Source organism: Cherax quadricarinatus, chromosome 17 (assembly GCF_038502225.1).
Source record: "Cherax quadricarinatus isolate ZL_2023a chromosome 17, ASM3850222v1, whole genome shotgun sequence".
Taxonomy (NCBI): domain Eukaryota; kingdom Metazoa; phylum Arthropoda; class Malacostraca; order Decapoda; family Parastacidae; genus Cherax; species Cherax quadricarinatus.
Window position 1 is genome coordinate 16,522,951 of NC_091308.1, and position 25,179 is coordinate 16,548,129.

The 25,179-nt window shown below is 41.3% G+C and overlaps 1 protein-coding gene across 1 annotated transcript in view; it reads left to right on the forward strand.

The window, feature by feature from the left end:
* LOC128686269 (uncharacterized) overlaps window positions 1-25,179 on the forward strand; it is a 632,744-nt gene that overhangs the window by 596,177 nt on the left and 11,388 nt on the right. Inside the window, exons 12-14 of the mRNA XM_053773110.2 lie at window positions 10,434-10,590; window positions 18,433-18,555; window positions 20,119-20,254. Coding sequence (XP_053629085.2) covers window positions 10,434-10,590; window positions 18,433-18,555; window positions 20,119-20,254 — 416 coding nt within the window. The remainder of the gene's footprint in view (window positions 1-10,433; window positions 10,591-18,432; window positions 18,556-20,118; window positions 20,255-25,179) is intronic.

The following is a 25,179-nucleotide window of genomic DNA, read 5'->3' on the forward strand; positions in this document are numbered from 1 at the left end:
TGAACACTTCTTTGAATCTCTTGTTGAGTTCCTCACATACTTCACTGTCATTTCTTGTTGTCTCTCCTCCTTCCTTCCTTAGCCTGATTACCTGGTCCTTGACAGTTGTTTTCTTCCTGATGTGGCTGTATAACAGCTTCGGGTCAGATTTGGCTTTTGCTGCTATGTCGTTTTCATACTGACGTTGGGCCTCCCTTCTTATCTGTGCATATTCGTTTCTGGCTCTACGACTGCTCTCCTTATTCTCCTGGGTCCTTTGCCTTCTATATTTCTTCCATTCCCTAGCACACTTGGTTTTTGCCTCCTTGCATCTTTGAGTGAACCATGGGCTCATCCTGGCTTTTTCATTATTCCTGTTACCCTTGGGTACAAACCTCTCCTCAGCCTCCTTGCACATTGTGACTACATATTCCATCATCTCATTAACTGGTTTCCCTGCCAGTTCTCTGTCCCACTGAACCTCATTCAGGAAGTTCCTCATTCCTGTGTAGTCCCCTTTCCTGTAGTTTGGTTTCATTCGTCCTGGCCTTCCTGCTTCCCCCTCCACTTGTAGCTCTACTGTGTATTCGAAGCTCAAAACCACATGATCGCTGGCCCCAAGGGGTCTTTCATATGTGATGTCCTCGATATCTGCACTACTCAAGGTGAATACTAAGTCCAGTCTTGCTGGTTCATCCTCTCCTCTCTCTCTTGTAGTGTCCCTTACGTGTTGGTACATGAAGTTTTCCAGTACCACCTCCATCATTTTAGCCCTCCATGTATCTTGGCCCCCATGTGGCTCCAAGTTCTCCCATTCGATCTCCTTGTGGTTAAAGTCGCCCATGATCAGGAGCTTTGCCCTGCATGTATGAGCTCTTCTGGCCACTGCAGCCAGTGTGTCAACCATCGCTCTATTGCTCTCGTCATACTCTTGCCTTGGCCTCCTGCTGTTCTGTGGTGGGTTATACATCACTGCAATAATCACCTTGGGACCTCCAGGTGTCTCCTCTCTCCAGCTCATCAAAATTCCATCGGTGTTTGATTAGCAATGCCACTCCTCCATCCCTGTTCCTTCTGTCTTTCCTCAGGATCTGGTATCCCGTTGGGAAGATGGCATCTGTTATCATACCTGTAAGCTTGGTTTCTGTGATTGGTATGATGTCTGGTGATGCCTCTTTGACTCTTTCGTGCCACTCCTCCCACTTGTTTGTTATTCCATCAGCGTTTGTGTACCATACCTTCAGTTTCCTTTCCAACACTGTGGTTTGGGGGGCCTGTGGGGGTGGGAGACCTGATAGCATACTGTGGGATTCTATGGTTGGGGGTTGGGTGGAAGCTGTGGGTATGGATTGTATTGTGTGTTGGGATGGTGTGATAGGTTGTGGGGTTCTGAGGATAGTTGTGTGTGTGCTTGCTCTTGCTGCTCTGTTCTGCTCTGACTGACCTCTGCTGGTTCCATCCTTGTCTCCTTTCCTAGCTCCTTTCGCTTTTTTGTCCTCTCCCTCAGCTGCTGTCTCTCTTTTTGTGTTCTGTCTCTGTCTAGGAACACCTTCTTGTACTCTTCCAAGCTTCTCAACCGTGGTTTTTCTTGGAGGATCCTGTTCCACACTGTTTCTGTCCTGAGAATCAGCTTGATCGGTCGGTTTCTCCCCTTCAAGTACCCCCCTATTCTCTGAAAATTTACAATCTCGTCCATGTCTTCTCCCCCTATTTCCGTGATGATTTTCTCAATCTCCTTTCTTTCTTCCTGCCGTCTTTCAGTGTGTGTCCTTTCCTCTCTCTCCCGAAGCCCATGGATAAACACTGATTTTGCCCTTTCCTCCTCCCATTGCCTCTCCCTCTGTGACTCTGGTTCCTGTCTGTATGTGGTCATTTTCTCCCTTGATTTTTCCAGTGGCTCTTGGTAGCATGGTTGTGCCTCAGCATTCGACCTATCTCCCTCTCCATCTGCACCCATCTGCTCTTCCCTTCCACTCCCTGGCCCTTCTTTGCAGGCTGATAGGACCTTAGCATATTTCATATCTCCTTCCTTCCTCTTCAGCCTCTCAGCTTCGTATGGTGTGTCTTCTCTGGTTACTACCCCTGAGACTTGCTTCAGCCTGTTTACCTCAAATTCCAGGACCTTTACCCTGGCTACTGCAGTTTCGACTTGGGCCTCCCAATTCTTCGTCTCCTTCTCCAACCTCTCTTCCCATTTCACAGAGAGCTCTTTCTCCATTTTTTCAGAAAGCTCTCCTAATTTTCTCTCCCATTCTTGCTCTATCCTTTTCCACTGCTCCTCCATCCATTCCTCCCTACCAGTACCATTGTCATCTGATCCCTGATTCCTGCGAGTCCCAACCATTTTTTTTTTCTTTTTTTTTTTTTTAGTAAAAGAGCATACTCCAATATGGGCCTGACATACACGGTGTACAAGGTCCTGAACGGTTCCTTATTTAAATGTCGGAATGCTATTCTTAGGTTTGCCAGGCGCCCACATGCTGCAGCAGTTATTTGGTTGATGTGCGCCTCAGGATATTTACTCTGTATTATACTCACACCAAGATCCTTTTTCTTGGGTGAGGTTTGTAGTCTCTGGGCCCCCTAGACTGTATTCTGTCTGCAGTCATCTTTGCCCTTCCCAAATCTTCATGACTTTTCACTTGGTGGGGTTGAACTCCAGGAGCCAGTTTCTGGACCAGGCTTGCAGCCTGCCCAGGCCCCTTTGTAGTTCTGCCTGGTCCTCGTCTGACTGAATTCTCCTCATCAACACTACATCATCTACAAACAGGGACACTTCTGAGTCTATTCCTTCCGTCATGTACTTACCTAGCTGTGGTTGCAGGGGTTGATGCATAGCTCCTGACCCCCTGTGTGTGTGTGTGTGTGTGTGTGTGTGTGTGTGTGTGTGTGTGTGTGTGTGTGTGTGTGTGTAACAATGTAAAATGTGCAAGGAGAAAGATATGAGCTAGATACAGGTAAACAGCAGCCAACAGAAACCATAAGATGTCTCAAGTTTTACAAACAATACGAGGTAATTTATTACAATTGTGATACTGAAAAATAAACAAGATGCAAGTATAATTATAAGCACAAGTGAAACAATATGGATGAAGATTTAAGGAACAGGAGATAATACGAATACAATATACAGGGAAACAAGGTAGGGTGAGGTAAGAATAAAACTGAGTATTTAATTGTGGAACAGAAGAGCAGTGCAAAGTATAACAGAAGAAGAATAAGATACATGCATATATATATATATATATATATATATATATATATATATATATATATATATATATATATATATATATATATATATATATATATATATATAAATGGAGATATCGAGGGTTGAAGGTAGACACACTTGTTGGATGGTAACATATATTGTCAGACTGTGATGATGGGAAATGGAGCCCAGCCTCTGCCTGTCCTAGCCTGGATGTCTAACGCCGACTGAGGCCGAGGCAGAGGTACGAACGTACACATGCGCATCCCGTGACATCACACAAAGTCACAGGCCTAAAAGGGATCTCCTATCTAAAGCACATGGATGATACTGATATGCTATACAACACAGGGATCAGCAACTATGCTGACAGCTCGGTCATGTTACATATGTCGTCTCGACATACACTACTATCTTATAGGCTGAATAGGCAGGTGGTTCTGGGCTGATTCTATACAATAACAAATTCATAAATAACTTAGAACTAATGGATGGTATCATACTGGATGTTAACAAAATGAATTTTACGTAATGGGTGTTAACGTAATCACTTTTAACGTAATGCATTACAAACTATAGGAACAAATCATTGTACAATATGGGATGGAATTGATCGATCGATCTGTATTCATGCACTCTACGGATTCTGAAGAAGAATAAATATATATATACAAGGTGAAATTAACAGCAAAGGCATCTGGTGCACTCAGACTATTACTGTCAATTCTCAGAATATGGAGGGAACGTGAATACGAAAAAAAAAAAAATTCTAAGAAAAAAAACTAATCAGTTAATAACAAACAGTTGACAATTTACTTCATCTCGGACATCTAGTTATACAGACTATATACATTTAAACCCAGTTGATGTGGTGAGGTTTACATATGCAGAATGGTTATCATCTCTGGGAGGATCGAATTCCTCTGCAATGGCTAACACATGCCTTGATTGAGGGAGATTTGAACGAGTATCTACAAAAGATACTTGTGGGTTTCTCATTACTTGTCGAGTACGCAAGGAGTAACGACATTCAGGTTGATTATCTGACTGAGTATCTGAGGTAGAGGGTACAGAGTCAAGAGGATTTTCAGCATCTGTCACATTAGTCTGGGTAGCAATATCATCAACATCACATACTAATTTCATATGATCTAAATGCGATTCTTTGTACTTACCAGTACTAATTTCTCTAACCTTATACTTATTACCAGAGATATGTTCTACAACTCGATAAGGTCCGACAAACTTTTGATCGAGCTTAGGCATTGCGGATGTTTTGTTGAAATTTGTCAGCATTACTCTCGAACCTACTTTGACTTTTGATGGCTTAGCATGGCTATTAGTTACTCTAGTAAATTCTGCTGTTGATTTATGAAGTGTTTTACGGATTCTTCTAAAAACACTTCTAAAAACAAGTCCAGGGTCAAGAAGACTTTGTTATCTCCGATATTGCGTAAAAGGTCACCTAGTACAGGAAGTGGGAAGCGATCTGGAATGGTTTTCGCATTTAACTTCCTAAAGTCAATCACCGGGCGCCAAGTGCCGTCCTTCTTAGGCACTAGGATCAAGGGCGCATTCCAGGGTGAATTGCTATGTGCAATAACTCCATCATTGAGCATCTGATTGATCAGTTCTTCTGCGACAGCAACTTGGGAATGGGGCATTCTGTACGCAGGTATATAGATAGGTCTAGTACCAGGTTCAAGTGGAATACGATGGGACAATAAGTTCGTTATACCCATCTTCTCACCTGGTAAGGCAATGGCGTTACGACGTTTGTTCAACAGCGTCAACAAGCGCTGGACTTCATCTGGGAAATCAGTGGGAGCTAAGTCTTTCTCCTCAACTGGTGGGATGGATTGATCCAGTGGAGTGGATAAGGTCTCCACTGTTGAAATAGCACTGACCCACTGGTCAGGTGGCACGTCATCCTGTACTTGAACAGGGTAAGGATAGTGAACTAGGTCAACGAGACTGGTATTTGCTCTGAGACGAACACTGTGACCCGAAGTGTTAACAAGGAATAAATGGGTCTTACTGTCTCTTACAACGTGTAAGGAGGGTTCAACAAATAAACCCTTGACCTTGAAGGAATCACTGGCATTACTAGTTTCAAGTAATCGTTTTCTGACAAGGCATCCCCTGTGGAGAAACTACTACTCGAACTAGCAGTCATTGCAGGGATAGGCTGTGCACTCAAGGCAGTCTGAGTGTCCTCGGACACTTGAGGCAACGGAACACTATCTTGCAAGTCTGAAGGTGTAGGTGGAACACAGATGGGAGTGACAGAGTTACCAGTGCTTGACCGCTTGGGTACGCTACTGGAGAATGCATTGGCTTGTAAGGACTTAATCCGTACATCATACTCTGCACCAGTATGACAGATTTCTGATCCAAGCTGGTAACCCCAGAATGGAACGATCAAGTCGTCAATTTGGGCATGCCATCGGTACGGGTCGAGCACAATGCGTAAGTCTCGCATGGAAGCAAATCCCAGTAGAAGGTCACCAGGGAAAGTAATCTGGTCGACAACAAGAAAAGCAGCAGTAAAGTCTCTTCCTTGGATAGTAAAGGTGAGCGAAGTCTGACCTCGGACTCGCAGAAGGGAACCAGCTACTCCACTATGGGAGGTTACAGTAGTTGGTTCAACTGCTTCTCTTTAAACAAGCTAGACCTGATGATATTAACTTGCGCACCAGAGTCCATGAACACATGAACGGGCGCATTATGGACAGAAGCTTGTACTAAAGGACCAATCGTTTCGTTAGGAGTTATATGCAAACAGAAAGGTGGGTTGTCATCGGAGAAGGCATTTTCTACTTCATCCCCAAATTCCTCTACGTCAGAGACGTGTGAAACAACATCAACAGCAGGGTTGTCATTCTCAAGGCTGGCTAAGGCTTCATAGGAATTTTGGACTGGGATGGTGTACTCGTTATCACCTACTACTGTCACGACTGGACGAGTAGACTTGGGCGCTCGGATTCCCCCGAATTGGAAGAATGAGCCTGGTTCTGGTTAGTTTGTGAACCACGACGTCTGTTTCCTCTCCTGGCTCTGCGGTTGGAACGGCCACGGAAAGATCTAGAGTACTGCAGGTTGTAGAGAGCATTGCACTCAGATGTGTCATGTCCATGAATTCTATGATAAGTACAGTAGGGAAGATCTGACTGGTACTCATCATCAGTACGACGCTTCTTAGGGTGACTTTCATGACAATTAATAGCAATATGTCCACGGTAACCACAATTGTAGCAAGTTCTTTGACTGTGGATACTGTACATACTACGGGTGCTACGGGAATGATGGCTCTTAACACTTGCTTTGGATGATGGGCGCGAGTGATTAAGGTTGGGAGTTTTGGTAGTAGTGTCGTGCCGAATATGTAAAACTGCTCAATTAGCAAGAACTCATTTAAAATTAAGTCCTTTCTAAATTTTTCTCTTATACGTTTAAAGATATATTTTTTTGATTAATGTTAATGTAAAAATTTTAAATTTTGCATCAAAAGAATCTTAGAAAACTTACCTAACCTTATTGTAACTAGAACAATTTATTTTAGCCTAACCCAACTAAATATATTTTAGGTTTGTTTACAATAATTTAATACTAAACAAATACAGTGAAATATATTTTTTTCGTTAGGTTCAGAATGATTTTGGTGAGATTATTGCATACACAAATTTTCGCTTGTCCTATATGGCAAGATGAGCGTTGCTATTTAAGCCAAGATCGCAAGTTCTGCCTATTCGGCACGACATATATATATATATATATATATATATATATATATATATATATATATATATATATATATATATATATATATATATATATACCATTTTAATGTTCAAGTTAAGAAAGCCTAGACAACGAATGGATTTGTCAGTTAAAAGCAGATAGGGGAGTTAGTAGATGGGAAGATGGAGGTTTTGGGTAGATGGCGAGAATATGTTGAGGAACTTTTAAATGTCGACGAAGAAAGGGAGGCTGTAATTTCATGCACTGGCCAGGGAGGAATACCATCTTTTAGGAGTGAAGAAGAGCAGGATGTGAGTGTGGGGGAGGTGCGTGAGGCATTACGTAGAATGAAAGGGGGTAAAGCAGCTGGAACTGACGGGATCATGACAGAAATGTTAAAAGCAGGATGGGGGGATATAGTGTTGGAGTGATTGGTATTTTTGTTTAATAAATGAATGAAAGAGGGGAAGGTACCTAGGGATTGGCGGAGAGCATGTATAGTCCCTTTATATAAAGGGAAGGGGGACAAAAGAGATTGTAAAAATTATAGAGGAATAAGTTTACTGAGAATACCAGGAAAAGTGTACGGTAGGGTTATAATTGAAAGAATTAGAGGTAAGACAGAATGTAGGATTGCTGATGAGCAGGGAGGCTTCAGAGTGGGTAGGGGATGAGTAGATCAAGTGTTTACATTGAAGCATATATGTGAACAGTATTTAGATAAAGGTAGGGAAGTTTTTATTGCATTTATGGATTTAGAAAAGGCATGTGATAGAGTGGATAGGGGAGCAATGTGGCAGATGTTGCAAGTATATGGAATAGGTGGTAAGTTACTAAATACTGTAAAGAGTTTTCATGAGGATAGTGAGGCTCAGGTTAGGGTGTGTAGAAGAGAGGGAGATTACTTCCCAGTAAAAGTATGTCTTAGACAGGGATGTGTAATGTCACCATGGTTGTTTAATATATTTATATATAGGATTGTAAAAGAAGTAAATGCTAGGGTGTTCGGGAGAGGGTTGGGATTAAATTATGGGGAATCAAATACAAAATGGGAATTGACACAGTTGCTTTTTGCTGATGATACTGTGCTTATGGAAAATTCTAAAGAAAAATTGCAAAAGTTAGTGGACGAATTTGGGAGTGTGTGTAAAGGTATAAAGTTGAAAGTGAACATAGAAAAGAGTAAAGTGATGAGGGTATCAAATGATTTAGATATAGAAAAACTGGACATCAAATTGGGGAGGAGGAGTATGGAAAAGGTGAATGTTTTCAGATACTGGGAGTTGACGTGTCGGCGGATGGATTTATGAAGGATGTGGTTAATCATAGAATTGATGAGGGAAAAAAGGTGAGTGGTGTGTTGAGGTATATGTGGAGACCAAAAACGTTATCTATGGAGGCAAAGAAGGGAATGTATGAAAGTATAGTAGTACCAACACTCTTATATGGGTGTAAAGCTTGGATTGTGAATGCAGCAGCGAGGAGGCGGTTGGAGGCAGTGATGTCCTCTCTAAGGGCAATGTGTGGTGTAAATATTATGCAGAAAATTCGGAGTGTGGAAATTAGGAGAAGGTGTGGAGTTAATAAAAGTATTAGTCAGAGTGTTGAAGAGGGGTTGTTGAGGTGGTTTAGTCATTTAGAGAGAATGGATCAAAGTAGAATGACATGGAGAGCGTTTAAATCTGTAGGGGAAGGAAGGCGGGGTAGAGGTCGTCCTCGAAAAGGTTGGAAGGGGTAAGGGAGGTTTTGTGGGCGAGGGGCTTGGACTTCCAGCAGGCGTGCATGATCGTGTTCGATAGGAGTGAATGGAGACGAATGGTATTTGGGACCTGACGATCTGTTGGAGTGAGAGCAGAGTAATATTTAGTGAAGGGATTCAGGGAAACCGGTTATTTTTATATAGCCGGACTTGAGTCCTGGAAATGGGAAGTACAATGCCTGCACTCTAAAGGAGGGGTTCGGGATATTAGCAGTTTGGAGGGATATGTTGTGTATATTTATATGTATATGCTTCTAAACTGTTGTGTTCTGAGCACCTCTGCAAAAACAGTGATTATGTGTGAGTGAGGTGAAAGTGTTGAATGATGATGAAAGTATTTTCTTTTTGGGGATTTTCTTTTTGGGTCACCCTGCCTCGGTGGGAGACGGCCGGCTTGTTAATATATATATATATATATATATATATATATATATATATATATATATATATATATATCTTGGTTGCACAAAAATACTTGAAAATAAGTAAGAGTACTTTGATATCTATATAAGGACAAGCTTGAAATATAAGAGTACTTCTGCAAGATGCACAAGTGGCATTTAATAGAGGAATTCAAGATTATATTTAGGATGTCTAATCAGCCGGTGAATTGGGAGTTGAAGCCGTTATTTAATTATCATCATAAATGTAACATTGACTGACTTTACCTGGATTACCTTTACACTTTTGTTGCAGTGTAAATAGTAGGTTTTATTGACATATGGGTCAAGAAACAGGTCGTTAATATTTGATAAATCACTCTCCATAATTACATGCTCACTGTTTGGCCCGTTGAACTCAAATAAAATCCAGGTAAGAGAGCATTTGCTGCCACATATGAGCAGGTACACTCGAAGAATGGCATTAGCATTTTCAAAGAAACTATTATCGGAAAAAGCATTCTATATTGAACAACTGTTTCTCGTAGAAGCTGCCTGCACAGAACGAATTCAGTAACTTACGTGTGTCTGAACGTCCCTTGACGCCTGAGGTCCCTCATACTTTGATGCACAAGAGTGTTACCAAAAATTCTTACCTCCCGCTCGGAAATGTTGCGATAGAAAAAGCAACGACAGTGATCTTATCTGCTCATCACATTTCTGAGCAGTGTCACCAAGGTGGCAGTGTCACCAAGGTGGCAGTGTCACCAAGGTGGCACTGTCACCAAGGTGGCACTGTCACCAAGGTGGCACTGTCACCAAGGTGGCACTGTCACCAAGGTGCATTCCCAAAAATGGTGCAATCAAACCCTAATCTTAGCATGCCAGTTACATGGATCTGATACTGTTCGAAAATGAGTCATTGATGAAAATCTCAGAAATGGAAATTTAAATTAACTAATCTCATTGCTGCCACCGAATATAATTTTTCTCACTGCATCATGTCTTTGGAGAAGGGTAAAGAAGAGTGTAGATAGGAAGATTATTGTTGCAATATCTTAGATCAGCCTCTATACATTTTAGTCTCCTGGCTGGTTGGTAATGACTTTTCAAGCTTGCAGTCATGTGCATGTAAATGAAATGATAACGGGATATATATATTTTTTTTTTACATACGGATGGTAAGTGTACATGCTGATATATTCATGTGCTTGTGTATGTGTGCATGTTTGTAAGTTTGTATATGTGCGCGTGTGTGCATGCCTGTAACTGAACCTCCTCACCTTGCGTGAAGGAGCTGCGTGCACAGATGGTACAGAGCAGTGGGATAAGTAGACGTTATATATCATGTCTCTCACAGGAGCTACGTGCACTGACGGTAGAGAGCAGCGGGGGAGTAGACGTTATCTACCACGTGTCCCATTTTACCTGGGCTACCCCGGGTTTCAACTTCACCCTGGAGTACTCCTTCTTCCCAGCCACCATCTGCGGACCCACCTACTACAAGACGTTGGCAGGTGAGTCACCCACTTGGTACCTTCCCCCCCCATTCCTTGCATCAAGACTCTGCAAACCCACAACCTTTTACAAACATACATAACACTGGAAAGCAAAAAATATCTAATGGCAGTTTAGTTTTGGATCAGCCATATGATGAATATTTAATAGAGCGGTAAAAAAATATATAGCACGTACAATAAATGGAAACTATTTAACATCACCAGGTTTCCCCTACATGAGTCTTTATCAAATACTTCATAAAATCTCTTGTAGGTGACACCTGGTAACAATAAAAGGTCTTGTTTCGCTGTACGTGCCTTTTACCACCAGTTTTCTATTTACAGTTAAACTATATTCAGTCCGTTGAGCTGCTTTAACAGAACCACAGGAATTATACTGAAATAGGATTGAGCATATTGCCTTTACTTACATTGAAATTATGTGTATGTATATACACATATGCATACACAAGTTTATTCTTTTCTCTGAGGATGAGGCTTCCCAGGGCAGTTCTAGAGGTGGCACCTCCCTATAATTATATATATATATATATATATATATATATATATATATATATATATATATATATATATATATATATATATATATATATATATATAGTGGAGGCCTGAAGCATCATACTGCCTCGGAGGTAAACAAGAAGGTGAGTCTAACAAAGACAACGACCTCTGGGTAAACATCACATTAAGACCTGACAGTGTTAGCAAGCGTAATGACGGCCTCCAGGGACGTGTATAAGGAGCTATTTAAGATGTTATTCACTGCACGTTGTCAGTCATCGATTACGTAGTGCTAGAGTGAAGACCCACACTTGAATAAGCACATAAAAACGAATGAAAAGGCTCAGAAATTTTACACTGGACTCGTCCCGGAATTTAATGTTCACGAACTAAAAGGTAACACTAAAACAAAAAGATAACACGGCTTTTTAGAATGCTGCACCTTGAAGAGAGACGATCGTAACATTAAGGAAAATCAAGAGTATGGAAAGGGTGAAAAAGTAAAGAGTATTTGACACTGGGGAAAACAGAAGAATGTGACTCTGTGTGAAATGTTACTTGTAAATCAACCGTAGAGATGGAACAAACACACACACACACACACTAAGGGGTATGTCCTACGAGGAGAGGTTAAGGGAAACCAACCTGACGACACTAGAGGACAGGAGAGATAGGGAAGATGTGATAGCAACATATAAAATACTGAGAGGAATTGACAAGGTGGACAGAGACAGGATGTTCCAGAGATGGGACACAGCAACAAGGGGACACAGTTGGAAGTTGAAGACTCAGATGAATCACAGGGATGTAAGGAAGTATTTCTTCAGTCACAGAGTTCTCAGGAAGTTAAATAGTCTGGGAAGTGATGTAGTGGAGGCAAAATCCATACATAACTTTAAGAAGAGGTATGATAGAGCTCATGGAGTAGGTAGAGTGACCTAGTAGCGACTAGTGAAGAGGTGGGGCCAGGAGCTGTGAATCGACCTCTGCAACGACAACTAGGTGAGTACAACTTGGTGAGCACACAGAAACACACACACACACACACACACACACACACACACACACACTATTACAACCTAGGATTTCAAATGGCCTGTTATCCCAGGTGTAATGGGAGCAAATAAACACAGTAGAAAAAGTTTAGACTTATATTATCCTTCACCAATTATAACAGCAATATGTACACTATGTACAGTGATAAATATAGTGCACTCCACGGTAAGCAAAGCAGAAATAGAAGCCACAAGATAGCAGACCGTGCTTCAACCAGCTCTAGAGTGGGAATGACAAGGGCAGACAGGAGAGCGGTATCCACATAACCTCTGCGATTGTCAATCCCACCTTCTTATTGGCTAGAACCTGGTCACTAGTTGAACGATGGGGCCCCATCATCAACTCTTAGCAACCTGGTTCGCTGGTTGGGGGAGATAGCCTGTAAATGAGGGTGTGTCCATGCGCCGAATAAAGGTTACGTACTCTTTGCATGCCACACCCCCACCCCCGAGAAGGCTCAGGATTAGGCTGCCACCTCCCAGTGGTAACCGTGCCGCCATGGCACAAAATAATGGGACCGCCTATCCTCTCCACCATCCAACTCTTAGATAGAGCTCAGCTTTCCTAGTGCCTGAAAGCCAAACCCTAAACTCAGAGTGAGACAGCAGTCAGATAAGCCAACATAGGTCCAAGATACAAGCGGACGGTAGCCCGTATCCCCTCACTAAAAAAAACCCCCACATCAGGGGATAAAAAAAAGAGCTTGAAAGGGGGGTTACCACAAATACATCCTAACCTAAATAAAATATTAAACTAGACTCTTGACAAAGAGTCTGCCAACACATTTTCTTTGCCGGCAATATATTTAATAAAAATATTGTAGGGCTGCAGCCTGAGAGTCCAACGCATAAGCCTTGTGTTGTGATTCTTCATGGCTTGGAGATAGACTAACGGGTTGTGATCACTGTAGACTGTGACCACCTGCGATGTTTGGCCCACATAAACATCGAAATGCTCCAAAGCCATTACCAGCGCGAGGGCTTCTTTTTCAATGGTAGAGTAAGCTCTCTGATGTGGCTGGAACTTGGCTGAAAAGTATGCGATTGGCTGCAGCTCCTTGTTCCCGATTTGTAATAGTACCGCCCCAACCCCAGACTCACAAGCATCAACCTGTAATGAAAAAGGTTTGGAGAAGTCTGGAGACAAGAGAATGGGTGCAGAGCACAATAATCTTTTTGCTTTATTAAAAGCAGTGTTACAATCTGACGTCCAATTAAAGGGAACTTTATGACTGGTAAGAGAGGTAAGAGGGGCTACAATATCTGAGAAATTCTTACAGAATCTTCTGTAAAATCCTATCATGCCTAGGAAACGTTGAAGAGATTTCCTATCATGAGGAACTGGATATTCTTTAATCGAAAGAACTTTAGCAAGTTTAGGTGCAACTTTACCACTACCTACTTCATGGCCTAGAAAAGTGACAGTGGCCTGGCCAAAGGAAGATTTAGACAAATTAACTGTTAATTGGGAATTCTTAAAGGTCTCAAACAGAGCTTTAAGTCTAAGTAGGTGTTGATCCCAAGTATCAGACACCACAACAATATCATCTAGGTATGCTGCCGTGCCTTCAAGTCCTTTAATAGCCTGATGGACGAGTTTCTGGAATGAAGAGGGGGAATTTTTCATTCCGAAGGGGGTAACTGTATACTGATAATGACCTCCTGGAATCACGAAGGCAGAGATTTCCTTCGCCTTATCTGTCAAAGGTACCTGATAGTAACCTTTAAGGAGATCTAATTTGGACACAAAAGTAGCCTTACCCACAAAGTCAATTACGTCATCCAGACGAGGAAGAGGGTAAGCATCTGTAATTGTGACCTCGTTCACTTTACGGTAGTCTGTGCACATACGAAACCCTCCATCAGCCTTCTTTACTAGGATGCACGGTGAAGCCCATGGACTAGATGACTCCTCCACTAAACCATGTTCTAACAAGAAGTCTACTTCCTGCTGAAGTAGCCTTTGCTTTTCAGGATTAGCTCTGTAGGGGGAGAGTTTAATTGGTTTAGATTTTCCCACATCTACATCATGGTAACCTAACGTACATTTTTTCGGCACATCCGAAAAAATATTAGGATATGACTGTAGAAGCTCAGTTAAATTGGTTGCTTGTATTTCAGATAATCCATCCATTAAAGGGCTAGGATCCTTGAGGAGGACAGAATTTGAAAGTTTAGTATTAATTTCAGAGATAGAGTGCAAAGAGTCAGAGTCGTCCTCAGAGGTAGAGGACAGAGTCATTACTGGGACTTTATCTGGTGTATGAAAGGCCTTGATTTGATTAATGTGGTAAGTTTTTGTTTTTGAGGTTTTACCAATGGGAGCTACCACATAATTTAAATCAGATAATCTACTTACTATCTGCATAGGTCCCGTAAATCTAGCTTTCAAGGTGTGGCCAGGTATAGGTTCCTGCACCAACACCTTGTCTCCTGGATGGAAGGAGCGGAATTGTGCACTTTTGTCATACCTCTGTTTCATCTTACTTTGAGCTATCTTTAGGTTAGCCGTGGCTAACTCACGTGCCACCTGCAACCTTGAAGACGGGTTGTAGAGTGCTGAGCTTACGTCTTCTCCCATCCATCCTTCTTTGAGCACCCGAAGCGGACCTCGTACATTGTGCCCAAAGATCAGCTCAAACGGACTATACCCTGTAGACTCTTGCACCGTCTCTCGTACTGAGAATAGCAACAACGGTAGAGATTCATCCCAATCTGTCGGAAAGTGCATGCAAAAACTTCTCATCATTGTTTTTAATGTTTGGTGGAATCTTTCCAAGGCGCCTTGGGACTGAGGGTGATAGGCAGTGGATAAGTTGTGAATTATCCCTAACCTAGTTAATACTTCCCTAAATGCTTTGGCAGTGAAGTTAGTACCTTGATCACTTTGTATAGTTTTAGGAATGCCAAAACAAGAAATGAATTTTGTTAAAGCTTTGAGAATAGCTTTAGTATTGATACTACGCATTGGGATCGCTTCAGGATATCTGGTTACTTTATCCATAATTGTAAATAAATACTGATTTCCAGACTTTGACTTAGGTAGTGGACCTACACAATCTATAATTAAATCTGCAAAAGGTTCTCCATCAGCAGGTATGGGTTGGAGAGGTGCAGGTTTAATGGAATGTCCAGGTTTCCCAACTTGCTGACATTCTCGGCAACACCTAATATGATTCTTCACATCTTTCTTTAATGTTGGCCAATAAAATTCTTTTGTGATTCTATACAAGGTTTTTGTAATTCCTAAGTGACCTCCTGATGACGTATTATGAGCTATATTTAATATCTGAGGTCTATACTTGGTTGGAACCACTACCCTGTCGTATAATTGCCGGCCCTCTATCTCCTTACCAGTCTCAGTGCATACCAAATAATCATTTTTAACTTCATACTTGACTGGATGACCCAAAGAGGATTTACCCATGGCTGCCTCAAAAGCGAATTTTAAAGAAGGGTCCTTTCGTTGTTCCTCCCGGAAGGACAGTCCCTCGGGCATGGAAACAGAGACATCTGGGAATCCTGCAACCTGGGAATAGGAAGGCTTGATCGGGGTCTGTTCACTTGATTTACGAGACTCCGGCCGGTGTGTCTCATAAAACAACGTGGCTATTCCGAGATCGGAGTCGTCCAAGGATAGGTCAACATTCTCCCCAGACAACCCTTGGGATGTTGCCCGAGTTATGGCCAACACTGGAGAAGCATTAATCATTATAGGTTCAGGACACGAAGTAACAGTAGTAATGTTATTACCCAGTAATAACATGGCATTTTTCATGGGAAATCCTTTTGAGATACCTACAGTCAAGTACCCAGTGTAATATTTGCACTGTACATAAATTTTATGCAAAGGAACAGAATATATAGTTCCTCCATAGGCTTCCAATAAAACTGAGGAATTCAAGGAAGTATTCTCTGAAAGGGGTAATATTCCTTCTCTGACAAGTGAGCAATATGCTCCAGTATCTCTAAAGGTATTTACTTTAGTTGGTTCTGAGTTTTCCTGAAGGGAAATAAGACTTTCGCAATAATAAGGGGCCATACCTTTTTCTACTTCTCTAGGGGACATGTTACTAGGGATATTAGAGATTTTCCCGATGGGTTGAGGTTTTTGGGGGCAGTTGGAACTGATATGACCTACTTTATTACACCTGAAGCAGACGACAGGCTTGCCCTTTACTCCCTGATGACGTTGCAAGTGGTGTCGTTCTGGCTGGTGCCTCTCTGGATATTGTTGTCGAGATGCTCCATAAGTAGTTTGCCTCTCCGCAGGGGGACCATATGTTGAGAAGCGTGGCTCACCAGGTGACTTGGTTGGATGTCGTAGACGCTCTCCCTCCGGCTGGCACTTCATTCTCCAATGTTGTCGATCTCTGCTCACGCCAGACTGTTGAAAAGAGAGACAGGACCGCTCGGACAAGGAGCGGTTCGTTTCGAAGGTATCAGCCAACCTGGCCGCCTCCAATGCAGTGGTTAAGTCACGATCCTGCAGAAAGACACGAACCTCTGGTCCCACAGACTCCAGCAGGTTATCAATCAGAATAAGCTGCACCAGCTCCTCAAAGTTAGAGACACCACTCGCTTTATACCAGCTGGTAAAAGCTTTGGTTTGCTGTCTCACAAAGTCCACCAGGGATTGACCAAGCTGCCGCCTGTTCAATTTGAAGGTCTTACGATATTTAGCTGGGATACATGTATATGCTCCCAACACTGTGGTCTTCACTACTTGATAATCAGAGAATTCAGCGTCAGTTAATACCGACGTAAATTCCTGTGCCTTACCCAATAATGCTGTATGAACCAACGCTGCCCAGTGCTGTTCCGGCCACCTCAAGGCTCGAGCCTGATTTTCGAAGCTTTCGAAAAATTGCTCTGGTTCGGCCTCATTGAAGCGGGGAACAAGCTGTACTGCTTTTTGTAAACTGAAATCGTTTACAGAATGCGAAAACTGCCTCCTCTCTCTTTCCCTATCAAATTCTTCCCTTGCGAATGCTCTCTGTTCCCTAGTTTGCTCAAGATTGATTTTTGCCAGCTCAAGTGCCAACGACGCTGATTCACCCTGAGACAACCCAGCTGCACTATACTGACCATTTTGCTCCGTAGGTATATCATCTTCCTCCTGCGAGAACATAGTAGTTTTTTCCCTAACTCCCGTAAAGGGAGGAGTTTGATGTGCCATCTCTTCTTCAATAAGTATGTCAGCAATAAGTGAACGCAGTTGCGCAGCTGTAAGAGTGCGTTTATAGGGAATGCCAATGGAACGAGCAATTTGCCAACAACGCTGTAGAGACAATTTAGGTAGGTTATGCAAAGTATATGCCGACACCAGGCGTCTGACTCGTCTAGGTGGCATAAGTTATTCGCTATGCACAGTACGAATACCCCAACGTAACACGTTAATTTGCAGAACACGCTTAGCTATGCACAGTACGATTGCAGAATACGCATACAAGCAAAGCCGACTGCACACAAGATTGACCGTAGCGAAGCGAGCACACTGAACAAGCTAGTAGCGAGCTGTTGAACGATCACACAATAGCAAGGCTGATCATAAGCAACTGACACGCAAAATTTGTAAAGCGAAGCGAAACAGCAAGCTACACAATGTTCCTGCTACAAGCTTCACCCTAAGCTCAACCGTTTCTCTAAGTCCAGCTCTCGGACAGGCTACCCATATTACAACCTAGGATTTCAAATGGCCTGTTATCCCAGGTGTAATGGGCGCAAATAAACACAGTAGAAAAAGTTTAGACTTATATTATCCTTCACCAATTATAACAGCAATATGTACACTATGTACAGTGATAAATATAGTGCACTCCACGGTAAGCAAAGCAGAAATAGAAGCCACAAGATAGCAGACCGTGCTTCAACCAGCTCTAGAGTGGGAATGACAAGGGCAGACAGGAGAGCGGTATCCACATAACCTCTGCGATTGTCAATCCCACCTTCTTATTGGCTAGAACCTGGTCACTAGTTGAACGATGGGGCCCCATCATCAACTCTTAGCAACCTGGTTCGCTGGTTGGGGGAGATAGCCTGTAAATGAGGGTGTGTCCATGCGCCGAATAAAGGTTACGTACTCTTTGCATGCCACACACACACACACACACACACACACACAGGCTACTACCAAATATGTCTACCTTTACAAGTAACAGTAACACAATTTTTTCTCTTAAAAATTAACCCTTGGTCTATAATAAATTTCTAGAACACACATTGCTGTCGGAGATTACAGAAGTGACATCAGTGTGTTAAGCTAAGTGTAATGTCGTGGCAGGTGAGGTGGGACCCCGGGGATACACGGCTCCTACCACTACCTATCTCTACGTCACCTGTAACTGGGTCATCAACAGCCAGCCGGCCGCTGCCCTCGCCATTACAGTTACCCCGCCTAAACATGGTAGGTGTGTGAGTAAACAAGCTGCACTCATCGGGTTATGTTTGCAGCGGTCATTGCATAACTCCTGATCCCGCCTTTTCAACCGGCCTAACTTACTCCTGATATCTAGGGACGTTCACATCTAGCTTTTAATTTTTAAACTCTGCATAGTATTTTCCATCACCTTTTCATTCCTGTGCGTTGCTCCCACTCTTCACGTTAATAAGTATGATAGTATTCTTAATAACGTTCCTATGGCTCATTTGTCTCTGATAATCATTTGTGTCCCCCGTCTTGCTCTCTCTGCATCTTAAACGGCCCGTTCCTTTTCATTCTAATCCTCTGAGTATTTTGTATGTCATGATAACATTCCCGTAGTGCTTCTCTCTTCTAGTGCTTTTAGAGTGACTTACTTCTCACAGTCCATCTTCTCAGGAGTAAGTTACTGGCTGCAAGTGTCAGTCTCATTGCAAACCTTAGGCTCTATTAAGTGCTTAATTAGGTGAGGGATCCCTACTGGTCCACATACTCAAGGATGAATCAAACGTACGTTGTGCATCACATTACAAGGAAATCCTTGTTCAGGTTGGTGAGTTATTTCCGATTTTCAAACGTACTTGTCGATAGACACTGGCCTATTTTTGTGAGAGTGCATACACACCTAATTGTGGTTGCAGGGGTCGAAGCTCAGCTCCTGGCTCCGCCTCTCTGCTGGCCGCTACTTGTTTCATTCTCTCCTGGTTGAGGGAGCTCTATCATACCTATTCTGAAAGCTATTTATAGATTTTGTGTTTACTGAGTATTGTTTGCTGGGGTCATGTCTCAGCTCCTGGTCCCGCCTCTTAATCTACAATTTCCAGCATTATTAGTTCCTAGTCTTACCGACACTACCCTTTTTGCTTCCAACACTTCCTCGTCTGGGTCATCCAGCTTAGTTTTTTTTACCCCAAAACTGAAAAAAAAAGTTTCGTGGCTTATCTGTAAAAAACGTTTCGTGACTTATCTGTAAAAAAAACTTTCGTGGCTTATCTAAAAAAACGTTTCGCGGCTTATCTGTAAAAAAAGTTTCGTGGCTCATCTGTAAAAAAAAAAGTTTCGTGGCTTATCTGTGAAAAACGTTCGTGGCTTATCTGTTAAAAAACGTTTCGTGGCTTATCTGTATTTTAAGCTTCAATCTATGACCGCTAATCCCTTTGCCTCGCTTTTCAAAAAGTCTGTCTCTTGCTGCCCTGCTAAATCTTATGAGAATCTTGAGAATCATCACGTCCCCGAGTCATGTCTTAGGGTCACCAGGTTAAGTTAATTTAGTCTTTCAAAACAGTCAGATTCCCCTCAGCTCTAGGACTACCTTTGTCACGAACCTTTGTACCTTCTGGAGTTTCCGAACATGATTGACCAGGTGAGGGCCTCATGCTGGTGCCGAGTACTCTATGATATTCCTCACATGTTTTGTGTGTATGGACTTACATAAAGGTATTTACAAGGGAAAAACTCCAGTATTTGGTCTCTGTGTCATTATACTAGCAACGTGGGGTCTCCCAACAGTATGCCATCTGTGACTGAACTTGTATGATCCTGTTGCAGGTTCCTGCAACTCCTGGAACCTGACGGTGGAGTCTTCGGAACGGGATGCAAGGAGAGTCCTTCTGGGAGGAGCTTGCGCCATGCAGGACACCATCCTCTTCCACGTTCCTGTCGACCATCTCTCTGCCTTACTGACGTAGGTACTACCACCCCATCCTTCTCTCTCTCTCTCTCCTTTACACAGGGTTTCACAAGGTTAGGCTAAGGATTCGTAGCTCTCTCTCTCTCTCTCTCTCTCTCTCTCTCTCTCTCTCTCTCTCTCTCTCTCTCTCTCTCTCTCTCTCTAGGAATAATGATTAGAGTTCCTATGATTATTTACAGAATAGGAATTATCCCAACTCATGTCATACCAATAACGTTATTGTAGACTTTATGCATGAATATATCTTTCAGGTAACAATAAGCAGCTTACATGTAAGGTGCAGGGAGAAACTGGAGTCATCTGTGAGCCAGAGCTTTCATTTTATTGTACAATATTTGGTGCTATTTTCTCCTTTACCTCACCTCACCTAATATAGGAGTAATTTCCCTCACCATAACTGATCCAGGCTCCATTTTTGTTGTCTCACTTCTGAGATTCATTGTTAGTCTTCTCGCCTGATCTGTACTCCTCCTCCTCCCCTCACTTCACCTGACGTGAGCTCACCTCACTTCACCTGCTAATATTTAACAACCTAACACAAAATATTCAGTTTCATTACAAATCAGATCATAATTATCCGGAGCAACGACCTTACCGCAAGAAATTTAAATATTCTTCTCTACGTCAGACATAACACGGTCTAGTTTTCCGTGTGTTAAGCTTACATCCCGTGAGATTAATATATGTGAGGGTGCGCATTAAGCTCATATCTCACGAGATTAATATACGAAATTAATCCTTGTGGTTTGTATGAAAAATTGGAGCTGTGTGTGAACATCTTGTTATATTTAATAATAAGTCTCGAGGCTCAGGCGACAACAAGCGAGGATTTGTAATTTTAAACGAGAATAAGATATTTTTGTTGCTGTTGGTAAATGTGTTGATATTTTATTGTAAAGTTGTTGTAAAATGAGTTTATAAATGTATTGGCGTTGCTGTGAGCAAGTGAGGAGTGAGTTGAATAGACTTAGTATCTACAAAACCTTAAAATGAGGTTTGTATAATATTTCAAGCAAACACACACACACACACACACACACAGGATTAATGGGGAAATTAAAAAAGGAAAATGCCACTTTAAAAAAATGAACTAGAAAACTTAAAAGACCTCTTTACAAGAAATGCAGAAGACATTAAGTGAGCGACTCGAGGCAGTGAAGAAGAGAGGTGATAGACCAGGAATCCTCTAATAACAGTGATAACACTGAGACGAAAATTAAAGCTTCAGTAGATTACAAAACTAAATTAGAAGATTGTTTTGCATAAATAACTAAGCATGAAACAGAATTAGAAGAGCAGGTGCAGCTAGCACAGGATATTTCTGAATGTGCCAGACGGAACTTACAGAAGGAGAGGAAATATCTGGAACAATATTTAAGTTGAAAATAGTTCGGCAAAATTAACTAGAGAAAAGACAAGAGTTCGGACAACAAGTGATTTTAGCTTAAGAAATCACAGCTAGAAGTAAAATTTGCCAAGAAATTAAAAAGGAGATTGCAAATAACTAAGTTATTGAGGGACATACTTGATAATGATAAAAGTTATTGTTTTTCTCTGTGTTGAAATGGAAATAAAATCACAAACAGAAAAAAACAAAGAAGAAGAAATGAACATTAAATAGAATGAATATAATAACTTTCATGAACACTCTAAGAAGTTAAATAAAGATAGAAACAAAGAAGAAAAGAGGTTCGTCAGGAAACAGGACAAGTGATGACCCGTCGTTGGAGCTTTTGGTCATCTGACCAAGACCTTGTACTGGCTTACCGGTCCACCCCTTTAAAAATTATGGTCATAGTTATAACTGTTTATGATGATAGAAAAGAGGTATTTTTTTTTTTTTTTGCAGACTAATGGGGTAATATATACCCATCAAACATTTTTCTCAAAGAAACGACCACAAGATAGATGCAACAAATGGGGAAAAATGGCAACAGTGAGAATATTACGTTATTGAAAATTTTATACACTAATATAGATGGAATAATCTAAAAAAGAACTGAACTTGGGAATAATATATTGGAAAATAAATCAGAGGATATTAATTATAAATGAAAATAAATTTGGGGAATATTATAAATGAAAAGAAGTCTGGGGGTATTAAAAATTAAAAGAAATCTGGGGATATTAATCATAAATGAGAAAAAAATTATATTTGACTACAGGAAGGTAAATTAGCAAACATGGCTGATGACCTTTATTTAAAGAGGTGACAGTTCTTGTATAATTATTGTATAATACTGGAAAAAAGAACTAGAGTGAAGTGGATTTAGCATTTAGAGAATAATAACATACTAACTGGTAGACAATTTGGGTTTCGGTTTGCACATTCATGTAAATAAAATCTGATAAGTCACTATGGCTGAGTTACAGAAATTGTTAAGGAAAGAAATAGATGGGATGAATGTATTCACCTAGACCTTAAAAAAGTTTTGACGAGTTCCCCATGAAAGACTAATTTGGAAGCTGCTAAATTATACGAGGAATTGCAGGTAATTATTACAACGGATGAGTTTTTTTCTTTTTGTAGAGGAAAATTGGAACAGTTATAAGAGGAAAAATGTCTGCATTGTGGGACGTCACAACTGAGGTGTTACAAGGATCTGTACTTGTCCCAATAATGTTTCTATTTTATATAAATTATTCACCAGAAGGAATAAAAAATATGAATATGTTAACAGATTATGTAAAAATCTTACGTAAATGTAATAATGAAAATGTAAAAAACTTGAAAGAGGATCTGGATACACTGAACACATGGAGTGATGGATGATGTAATTTTTATTTGGATAAATGCCATGTAATGGAAATTGGAGAAAGTGAAATCATGCTACATGAGCAGTATAGTTTGAGTGGAACAATATTTATCAGACAGAGAAATGGATCCAAGAGTTATTACTAACAAAAATTTGACACCGAAAGATGATACAAATGAACCTGTGAGAAACTCATATACTTCACTGACAAACTGTAAAATCCTTTTCATATATATTGACTGTGAAATGTTACGAAAGTTTTTTATAACCTACATATATTGGGCCGAAATTAAAGAATGGCGCAGTTGTGTGGTGCCCACATCTAAAAAAAAAAAAAAGGAGGCAAGTTAGAAAAAGTTCAGATTAGAGATACGAAATAACTACCAGAGTTGAGCAATATGAACCATGATGAAAAGTTGAAAACATTAAAGTTACCCATGTTGACTGGTTGGTGGATAGAGGAGACAGGACAACAATATATAAGGTCTTGAAAGAATTTTAATGAGCACAAAAATATTTCTTAGTAGCTACAACAGCGATAACAAGAAGCCACAGTTACAAATTGAGTAAAAATGGAGTGTAAAGGACAGTAGAAGCTTTTTCTTCTCAAACAGAAGAGTGGAATGCATTACACGAAAAAATAATAAGTACTGCAAACATTGGAAATATATATATATATATATATATATATATATATATATATATATATATATATATATATATATATATATATATATGTGTGTGTATGTGTGTGTGTGTGTGTGTGTGTGTGTGTGTGTGTGTGTGTGTCTCGAGATACAGCTCCTGGCCCCCCCTCTTCACCTGGCCGCTACCCGCTCACTCTTTCCGCTCCGTGAGCTTTATCATACCTCTTCTTAAAGCTATGTATGGATCCTGCCTCCACTACATCACTACCCAGGCTACCCACTTCCTGACAACTCTGTGACTGAAGAAATACTTCCTAACATCCCTGTGGTTCATCTGAGTCTTCAGCTTCCAACTGTGACCCTTCGTTGCTGTGTCCCATCTCTGGAACATCCTGTCTGTGTCCACCTTGTCTATACCTCTCAGTATTTTATGTCGTTATCATATCCCCCCCCAACTCTCCTGTCTTCCAGTGTCGTCAGGTCGATTTCCCTTAACCTCTTCTCGTAGTACACACCCCTTAGCTCCAGGACTAGTCTTGTTGCAAACCTTTGCACTTTCTCTAGTTTCCTTACACACTTGGCTAGGTGAGGGTTCCAAACTGGCGCTGCATATTCCAACATGGGCCTAACGTACACAGTGTACAGGGTCCTGAATGATTCCTTATTTAGATGTCGAAATTGTTACAACTGCTGGCCTTATGTCGTAACAATAAGGAAATAATGACTTTTGAGGCTTCTTTCAGATCTTTATCTAATACGTATATTAAGTCCCTTGTCGTGTCTAGTAATCAGGTTAAAAATAAAATCGCATACTCTCGGGGCTGCTATGTGACACCTAGTGACACTTCACATAAAAGAACATAATTCTATGTTAAGTTCTTATAAATTATTAAATAGCTACACCACAAATAATTTATCAATATAACAATCTTGTATGGAAAGGCAACCTATTTAGTTATTTTCGAGAGAATCTCCAGGGATTACTTAAGCTAGCAATCTCTCCAATAGTTAATCGTCTCATACCAGAGACTTTGAAGTCTATAGAAAAGCAAGAATATAACTGAGCACTAAAGGGGCTATGCGCTCTGGGTTGAGGACTATTACAACCTAGGTTTTCAAATGGCCTGTTATCCCAGGTGTAATGGGAGCAAATAAACACAGTAGAAAAAGTTTAGACTTATATTATCCTTCACCAATTATAACAGCAATATGTACACTATGTACAGTGATAAATATAGTGCACTCCACGGTAAGCAAGGCAGAAATAGAAGCCACAAGATAGCAGACCGTGCTTCAACCAGCTCTAGAGTGGGAATGACAAGGGCAGACAGGAGAGCGGTATCCACATAACCTCTGCGATTGTCAATCCCACCTTCTTATTGGCTAGAACCTGGTCACTAGTTGAACGATGGGGCCCCATCATCAACTCTTAGCAACCTGGTTCGCTGGTTGGGGGAGATAGCCTGTAAATGAGGGTGTGTCCATGCGCCGAATAAAGGTTACGTACTCTTTGCAT